At 40.3% G+C, this 10163-nt stretch overlaps 1 protein-coding gene across 2 annotated transcripts in view; it reads right to left on the bottom strand.

Moving 5' to 3' along the window:
* Positions 1-411: 411 nt before the first annotated feature.
* Positions 412-10163, bottom strand: part of zfand6 (zinc finger, AN1-type domain 6) — a 32898-nt gene continuing 23146 nt past the window's right edge. Inside the window, exon 5 of one of the 2 annotated variants that reach the window (XM_060941106.1) lies at positions 412-1804. In XM_060941106.1, coding sequence (XP_060797089.1) covers positions 1656-1804 — 149 coding nt within the window. In that variant the 3' untranslated portion in view covers positions 412-1655. The remainder of the gene's footprint in view (positions 1805-10163) is intronic. The other variant, XM_060941105.1, reaches the window with a different exon arrangement.

Here is a 10163-nt window from a genome sequence, read left to right as displayed (position 1 = left end):
TCTCATAGCATCGTTAGCTAGCACCTCTTAGCAGACAACACACTGTGGCAGTGGAGCATCTTCAGATCCAGTCCATGAAAATCCAAACTTTAAATAATCGTGCTCATATTTCCTTCTTTTTTTGCTTGGTCCAGACTCTGTCTCCTCACTCACTGCAGCTTTAGGTACTAAAAATCGATCCATTTTGTCTCTGGCAAAGGCTAGCTGCAGTTTGCTAAATGTCCGCAATAGTAACTTATTCTGGTTTATTTTTCCTCACATTGCGCCCCCCCTGAAGAACTCTGGCGCCCCCTAGGGGAGGCGTGCCCCACACTTTGAAAAGCCCTGGCCTAGACACACTAGAGAGCCGTTTGGGATTCAGCCTGTAATTGAAAACCATTGCAAATGACTCAGCACAAACGAGAAACAAAAAAGGTGTTTGGGTTTTTTTTGCCTTTATTCAGATCAAAGCTGACAAAAGTGAAAATAAAATAACACGCATAAATCACAATAATTTTGAATAATAAATGCTATAGTCTTTCTGAAAAAAAGTTACTAATAATAATGATGCAAATACAGATGAATTAACATCTCTAGCTCCATATCAAACTCACACACACTCACACAATGAGTTGCCATTTTATCTTCCATATAGATCAGACTGTACACAATCTGTAACTACACAGTTTGCGCATACATGCATCCCCCCAGGCCATTAGAGGATACGGACCACCGCAGGACCACCGCCGATCAGATCTGTGCGTTTCCTATAGCACGTGTCTTATGATACAATGTGTTCGATACAACATTGTTCGATATTCCTGCTGGATCGAGAACCAGCCAACAGTGGAAGTGTGATCGTAAACTGACCGTGATAAACGGATCAGCTTCAGTCTCTCTGTAAGATGGAACGACAAGTTCAGTGTACACAGCATTCAAAACCCCATCACTGGAGCTGACCTGATCTGATCCAAATCATACCAGTATGATTTTAACCCGCCACCATGCCCGTGTCAGTACTGTGCTAAGAATGATCCACCACACGCAACAGTATCTGATCAGTTGTGGTCCTGAGGCGTTCGTTTACCATCAAGGAACTGACAAATTGTGCATGACAGATATGCTACAGTTTCTAACTCGATATCTGCAAAAGCAACTCCGCATACATATACACATGCTTACGCATTCACACCACTTTCTATATTCTTGATTATAAACTCTTAGTCATTTAACAAAATTTAGAGGGCAAAGCCAGCTGATAAAACGTTCCTCACATGCTTTAAGCCATTAACGTGAAACTAAAATCTGCTGCTCATGTTTATAATCTTTATCTAAAGAAAAATATCTTTGCTTGTTTAACATGCAATCTTTGTTTATAGACTTGAGAAAAGACCCGCCCCTCAAGTAGTCTCACCATAGCCCTGTTAGTCATTGAAATTAAAATATAATACAATTGTATAAATCTAGATTTCTGTAACATTTTCACACAACAATAGTGATAAATTCAAAGCAAAAACACGTTAAAAAACAAAAAACAAAAATGCACCCAGGTGTGGTGTGTATGATTCAAGGGTATGTGCTGGTATTGTTCAGAGGTCCACTGTGCAATGTGGGACAGAGGAGAAGAAAAATCGGGGGGGGGAAAAAACCCCAAGGTTTTGTCCAGGAGCTCCGACTCAGATCTTTGTAATTTTTTCACCAACAACGACTGGGTTTTCTTTCCTGATTTTCTCAGCACCGTCAGTTTTATAGTCAAAGGTGCAATTATGGACGTCAGAGTATCGGTGAATACCACAGAACATATTTCCACAGCGGCAGTCAAAACCTGAAACATACAGAGACATAGGAATGAGCAGATGCTTTGATTAAAAAAGAGATTTGTGAGACTGAACCCAAATCAGAGCGCATACAGTACAGTGCAAAAGTCTTAGGTACATGCAATGAAATGCTGTAGAGCAAAGATGCCTTAATTTAATGAAAACGTTTCTACATTTAAAAAAAAAAAAAGCTCAATAAGCAGTAAGGCATGAAAAAAAGTCAATGTTTGGTGAGACGACCCTTTGCCTTTTTTTTTTTTAAAGGAAAGAAGGAAAAAAAAAAGCAGGCTCAGGTACAGGGAGTGCAGTTTTATAAGGAACTGAGCATCTTACAGAACCAGCCGCAGTTCTTCTGGACACTGTCGCATTTCCTTCTCATTTTTGCAGCAAAACCCAGTAGTTTTCGTTATGCATTTTGTCTGAAAAGTGGTCCGTCGTGTCATACGCTGCTTTCTTTATCAACATTTTTTTTTCCCCTGTAACATTTAATTTTGTGCTGGAAAATGAATGTTTGGAAATCTAAAAAGTCTTTTTGTGCTGGTTCATAATGCAGAAGTCATAAAAGTCTAAAACAACGTTTGTACAAATTAAAAAAATAAAAATAAAAAAAAGGCGTCCAAGACTTGTGCGTAGTACGGTATATATTAATGTTAAGAGCCTCATGCAAGAACCCAGCAGTGGTAATCTGGCAGCCATGATAATAGCTTACCACTCACTGCCAAAATTCTAAGGTTCCTGATGATGAAATCTGGAACTGTTACCCCACTAACGCTATACTATTAAGCAATATCTCAAAAGTGCAGTTATATTGAATATTGGCAGGGCTGTGAATCAGTCAGTCATAGGTACAAGGCCACAGGTCCTGATATTCAGTACAACCACATGACTGCAAGTGCAATATTGCTTTTATACAGCAGTTTTATAAACAGGAAATTAATATCCAGTAACTGACATTTCAGACACAATATGGCCAAATAACACGTTTATTTTTGCTCTATGAACAGAAACGGATCCCGAAGCTGCCAAACGCACACTTTGCCTGTCAGCTAGCTAGCTCACAATGATTTGTACATTCCCATTAATGGTGGATCTGGTGAAACTGGCATCCCTTCCTCTGCCGAACTTTCATATTTTAAGTTAGAATTTATATTGGTGAAAAATTCATTCGCCATGGTCATTGATAATGTCGCTAACACTACTGTAGCAATGGTTTCAGTGGGACTGTTGACAGAAGAGCAGTTATACTAAATAAGCACTTGTGGAACACTGCTTTTCCGGTCAAATTAGCGGACTGGAACTCAATTCTGATTGGTCAGGAATGTTGATAACTTTTCTATTACAGCAACACTGACAGTAGTTCTGTCTACAAGACAAAACGCATGTTTTTTAAGAAAGAAAGAAAGAAAGAAAGAAAGAAAGAAAGAGAGAAAGAGAGAGGCACAGATGGGGAATAGAAAATAAGCAGGGGGTAGATGAATTACAATGACATGTATACATATTAAGAGACAGGGCCAGATCCAGGGTTTAGAAACATTTCAGTCCTTTTTGTTTCACTTGCCCATATTCTTTTCTCCACATCGAGACAGAGCAGAAGCCTTCTCATACAAGTGTGCAATAAACATTGAGAGGGTACGTCAAATAGGACATTAAAGTGCATATCACGGGTAAATGCAGGAGCAAGATCAATGTAACTCTCCCATTTTATATTAAACTTTGGTCAAATATCTAACATTCTGTGCAATTTTTTTTACCTTGCACAATACCAGAAAAATTCAGTTGAAATCAAGCCATTTGAGGCGAATTGGTCCACCTCTGCAAAAACTTGGCATTTGGATTTCCCAGCAAACATTGATTTTCATGACGTCGCGTGCGGGACGCCTCCTTCTGAATCCTACATCAGCGCTGGTTTGTTTATGAGAAAACGACCTGGTGGTTTTCTGCAAATTTCTTCAACATTACAGCCCTCTCAATATATTTCTGAGAAAGGGGCAAGTAAGAAAGAGTAGGAGGCAGAGGTTAAGCCAGGGATCCCAGCAGTAATTGAAAAAAATGGAGGAATGTAAGAAACTATCAGCATGGGTCAAGGGGGCTGCAAGCCCTTTGCGGGGTGCAGGGTCAGCGCCCCTGCTGGGGGTACAGGAGGCAAAGCCCCCTAAAGCTGTTGAGATCTTAACATTTAAAAGATGCTATAGAATACATTTTTTTACATAGATTTAACATAGAAAAGCAACAGAATTTAACAATAATGTGTCTCTATTTGATGCCATATTTTGTAATCTATGACATAAGTGGCAAAAAAAAAAAAAAATTATAAAAATTAGATGAAAATGTAGCTTTGAAGAATATACTTGCCTAAATATTCCACTGATTGTTATAACAATAGCATCCATAGTTCATCTCATTTGTTTATTTTTTTGTTTTTAGTTAATGTCAATACTAGTCTAATACAAGCCACATTCATTTTTTCAAAAATCATGAATATGAGCAGAAATGAATGATTCAGTAATATTAGATATATACATATGCACAGCAAATACTGGAGATATTTGATTTAAACCTTTCTCTTTTTGAAAGGTTTCACTGCAGAGGAGTTTAATGCTCTTTTCTGGGGTGCATTCTGCGATCTTTCCTCCAGTTTTCTCTGCTTTTGTTTCTCTGATCTTTCCTTCTGCTTTTTCTGATCTTCCTGCAGTGCTCTTTTTGGTAGTTTCTTGGCTACTCTGTTCACATGAGCTTTTGTTTCAAGTTCTGTATTCACCACATTCATTAATCTCTTCTTGGATTCAACTTCCTCTCTGGCTAAGCGCAACTACGCTTTCCACGACATATTGAATGAAGTTCAACACATTAGAAACAAAAGCACGAACGGAGTTAAAACACGTTTTCTAGCAAATGGGCGCAGCCGTATTGTTTTCTCGTTCTATCACATACAGTCTCGCGGCATTTACATCAATTTAACTTCCGAGTGTTCCCGAATGTCAACGAGAACTAGGGTATTAGGCAGAAAAAGAAATTTACCAGTCAAAAATAATATTTTATATAATCCTGATAAGCGCCGCAGGTGCGAAGACGAGCGCCGCAGGCGCGAAGTCCCTCTAGGGGGGTCTGGGGGCATGCCCCCCCAGAAAATTTTTGAAATTTAGACTTCATTTCCTGCATTCTAGGACATTTTCAGGGTGAAATGGCGTGTAATTTTTGATCAGAAATATTGCATATTTTTACTTTGTATTTTTTTCAGTTTCACTCCTGAATGTATCAGATGTATGTATGGTGTTTGATTTGGTAACAAAAGTGAAAAGAAAATAAACAACAATGAATTGTATATAATCTTTTGATCTAGTTACAGTATTTAATACAACAGTATTCTATTTTACCATACCCCAATGAAACCCCCTTGTTAATCAATGTATCACACATACCTTTTCTGTCTTTTTGTGGAAAAACGAATCAGTTTTTGTCACATTCAATTTGGGGCGTTTGTTGGGATTCATCTTGATCCAGAAGAGTGAGTCAGCAAAAAAAAATGCGGTTCTCCCGCCAAGAAAGAGGAAACTACAACGCAGGGTGTTTGGCAATTTTCGACCAATCAGAATTCGCGATTTATTCAGTCCGCATGTTACAAGATTCAGTGCGGGCCAAAATGGCGGAAACGATGAAATATTCTGATTTTTCATTTCAAGTTTTCAGTATTTTTCGTATTAAACTGTGTTTCTTACGATTTGTAAATGATGGCGGAACCACACACGGACTGGCCATCGGGAGTAGCGGGAGTTTTCCCAGTGGGCCGGTGGTTCAGTGTGGGCCAGCGGAGAAAAAAAAAAAAAACAGTTGCGCGCTGGGCTTTAATATGATAAGCAATGTTAACAGTTTCTTTAACAAACTGTTAACATTGCTTATCATATTAAAGGCCAGCGCGCAACTGTAATAAGCAATGTTAACAGTTTGTTAAAGAAACTGTTAACATTGCTTATCATATTAAAGGCCAGCACGCAACTGTTTTTTTTTTTTTTTCTCCGCCGGCCCACACTGAACCACCAGCCCACCGGGAAAACTCCCGCTACTCCCGATGGCCAGTCCGTGTGTGGGCGGAACATAACTGGATTTATCGGATGACATGTGGGAGTATTCATGTGCGAAAATTTTCGGCATTATTGTCCGTTTCAGTATCCGTCTGTGTGTATACTTGCCCGTTGAAATCGGCAATCGCCCGTCAAATTTACGGGTGGACGGGTCTCTGCCTAATACCTTAACGAGAACAAACGAAGCTGACGAAAACATCGCTAAACAAGCAAACCAAATCAGAACGTATTCTGCTGGTCATTTTACTTAAACATTTTTAACGGATATACAAGAGATTTAAAAAAAAAAAAGAAAAAAAACACCTTTGGCTAGAAAAATAGCGGAATTCCGCTAAATAGCAGACATCTGGGATCCATGTTAAGCGTAAGCTGAGCAGAGGCTGCGTTAGCCGGCGCGATGTATAAAAAAGAGGGGGGTCCGGGGGTCATGCCCTGGAAAACTTTGAAAATGTAGATGTTAAATGGTGAATTCTGAGTGATCCTGAATGCAAAATTTTATTTTTATGAAGTAAAAACTTATGAATTTCAATTCTTTGAAAAACCACTGTGAGTAGCCGGCAATGGAGCGTTTGTAGGCGGCAAACTCGCCGGTTGCCGGCAGTTATTGAGAGAACTGACGTTATCGTGTAATTATTAAAATGGTTAACAGATGTATCGTAGGAGGGTGTAGCAACACCAATCTTGATGGGATTAGCACTCATCGTTTTCCAAAAGAGCGGACAGTGAGAGAGAAATGGGAGCGCTTGGTCTACACAGGCTGTGCACTGAAACCGCATAAAGCTTGCGAAGCCTGCTCACGCTTCCGCAGGTGACGTCACGAATCTGGCTCCAGACTCCCTTGGGATTTTTCCAGACGTCTCATCTCATCTCATTATCTCTAGCCGCTTTATCCTGTTCTACAGGGTCGCAGGCAAGCTGGACTACGGGCGAAAGGCGGGGTACACCCTGGACAAGTCGCCAGGTCATCACAGGGCTGACACATAGACACAGACAACCATTCACACTCACATTCACACCTACGCTCAATTTAGAGTCACCAGTTAACCTAACCTGCATGTCTTTGGACTGTGGGGGAAACCGGAGCACCCGGAGGAAACCCATGGGGACACGGGGAGAACATGCAAACTCCACACAGAAAGGCCCTCGCCGGCCACGGGGCTCGAACCCGGACCTTCTTGCTGTGAGGCGACAGCGCTAACCACTACACCACCCTTTTCCAGACGTGTTTTATTTTTTTCTGCTGTAGACAGATGGCCTTGTGCAAAATTACCCTTCTGGATGAGTGTGTAAAGGGACATACTTTCATATTAAAAAAAAAAAAAAGAATTTGGTCCAGGATATGCACTTTAAGGGGCATCCATTATGTCTGGAATAATATTTTCTAATCTTTGTGATTATTGAAGCATATAGTCCAAGTTTAAAATCGATATCGATCTGTATGAACTGCATGCAGATTTATCTTTGCCCACCTTGGGAATTACAGAGATGATGGCATGTCTCCAGGAAGCTGGTGTTTCTCCTCCATTAAGTGTAAAATTAAAGCATTTCAATAATTTTGGTGATAGTAACTCTCTAAATGTTTGATACCATTCTGCAGAGTATCCATCCTCACCTGGCATTTTATTTGTTTTGAGTCTCGAGAAGGCATTATCCAGCTCTTTGTGTTATTTCATTCATCATTATTTTATTCTGTTCTGATCCAATGGATGGTAAATCCACTGAGTTCAGAAAATGTATAACGCTCAAAGAATCAGCTCCTTTCGGTTGTGCGTACAAATCTTTATAGTAATTTTCAAAAGAGTTTTGTATTTCTTTTAATTTATGACGTACTTTTCCAGATCATGTGCCCTTAATTTTATGGATGGACCTTTCCTCCTGTTGCCTTCTCATCCTCCAGGCTAACAGCTTTTTAGCTCTTGGCCCATTATCGTAGTACCTTTGTTTGATAAACTTAGCCTTCATCTTCTCATGACTATCATATTTTGTTTTATTTGATCTAATAATTTGCAATCATTAAAGTTCCATGTGTTTCAATTCTAGTTTTTTTTAGTTCCTGCAACAAGTCTTTTATTTGCTTCCGTTTCTCCCTCTGTTTAATTGAGGACCACAATATAAAAGTTTTCCTCTTATTACTGCCTTGGCAGCGTCCCATACGGTACCTGGAGACACTTCATCAGTATCATTTTGTTCTAAATATTCTTTAAATTCCTTTTGAATGTATTGATCGCACAAAGGATCATTTAATAAGCTTGCGTTGAGCCTCCATGTCGTATTTTTGGCTTCGGTGTCCAGATGTAGGGATAAATATACACCTGCGTGGTCTGAGATGTCTTTGACTCCTATTTGACACTTTAAAATTCTGTCTTTCTGAATTAAACATGAAAAAGTAGTCAATTCAGGAATGTACGTTATGAGGGCGGGAGAAAAAGGTAAACTGCCTTGCTGTTGGGTTTAATTCCCTCCATACAGCCATCATACCTGCTTCTAGGAGAAGTTTCTTAACAGTGACTGTCTCAGGATTAATTCTCTGTTACATTAGTGGAGTCAAGGGAGGGTTGTACAGTGGGGCAAAAAAGTATTTAATCAGTCACCAATTGTGCAAGTTCTCCCACTTAAAAAGATGAGAGAGGCCTGTAATTTTCATCATAGGTACACTTCAACTATGAGAGACAAAATGAGAAAAAAAAAAATCCAGAAAAATCACATTGTCTGATTTTTAAAGAATTTATTTGCAAATTATGGTGGAAAATAAGTATTTGGTCAATAACAAAAGCTCATCTCAGTACTTTGTTTTATACCCTTTGTTGGCAATGACAGAGGTCAAACGTTTTCTGTGAGTCTTCACAAGGTTTTCACACACTGTTGCTGGTATTTTGGCCCATTCCTCCATGCAGATCTCCTCTAGAGCAGTGATGTTTTGGGGCTGTCGCTGGGCAACACAGACTTTCAACTCCCTCCAAAGATTTTCTATGGGGTTGAGATCTGGAGACTGGCTAGGCCACTCCAGGACCTTGAAATGCTTCTTACGAAGCCACTCCTTCGTTGCCCGGGCGGTGTGTTTGGGATCATTGTCATGCTGAAAGACCCAGCCACGTTTCATCTTCAATACCCTTGCTGATGGAAGGAGGTTTTCACTCAAAATCTCACGATACATGGCCCCATTCATTCTTTCCTTTACATGGATCAGTCGTCCTGGTCCCTTTGCAGAAAAACAGCCCCAAAGCATGATGTTTCCACCCCCATGCTTCACAGTAGGTATGGTGTTCTTTGGATGCAACTCAGCATTCTTTCTCCTCCAAACACGACAAGTTGAGTTTTTACCAAAAAGTTCTATTTTGGTTTCATCTGACCATATGACATTCTCCCAATCCTCTTCTGGATCATCCAAATGCTCTTTCGCAAACTTCAGACGGGCCTGGACATGTACTGGCTTAAGTGGGGGGACACGTCTGGCACTGCAGGATTTGAGTCCCTGGCGGCGTAGTGTGTTACTGATGGTAGCCTTTGTTACTTTGGTCCCAGCTCTCTGCAGGTCATTCACTAGGTCCCCCCGTGTGGTTCTGGGATTTTTGCTCACCGTTCTTGTGATCATTTTGACCCCACGGGGTGAGATCTTGCGTGGAGCCCCAGATCGAGGGAGATTATCAGTGGTCTTGTATGTCTTCCATTTTCTAATAATTGCTCCCACAGTTGATTTCTTCACACCAAGCTGCTTACCTATTGCAGATTCAGTCTTCCCAGCCTGGTGCAGGTCTACAATTTTGTTTCTGGTGTCCTTTGACAGCTCTTTGGTCTTGGCCATAGTGGAGTTTGGAGTGTGACTGTTTGAGGTTGTGGACAGGTGTCTTTTATACTGATAACGAGTTCAAACAGGTGCCATTAATACAGGTAACGAGTGGAGGACAGAGGAGCCTCTTAAAGAAGAAGTTACAGGTCTGTGAGAGCCAGAAATCTTGCTTGTTTGTAGGTGACCAAATACTTATTTTACCGAGGAATCTACCAATTAATTCATAAAAAATCCTACAGTGTGATTTCCTGGATTCTTTCCCCCCATTCTGTCTCTCATAGTTGAGGTATACCTATGATGAAAATTACAGGCCTCTCATCTTTTTAAGTGGGAGAACTTGCACAATTGGTGGCTGACTAAATACTTTTTTGCCCCACTGTAATTGTATATTCCAGTCTCCACCACAAATGAGGACCCCAGCAGCCTCTTCAGCAATCAAATCAAATATTTTCTTTGCAAATGTTTTGTCATTACCTGGGCGTCTATACACATTTAATAAAT

This window comes from Neoarius graeffei, chromosome 15 (assembly GCF_027579695.1).
Source record: "Neoarius graeffei isolate fNeoGra1 chromosome 15, fNeoGra1.pri, whole genome shotgun sequence".
Taxonomy (NCBI): Eukaryota; Metazoa; Chordata; class Actinopteri; order Siluriformes; family Ariidae; genus Neoarius; species Neoarius graeffei.
This window is presented reverse-complemented; position numbering and strand designations above follow the sequence as displayed.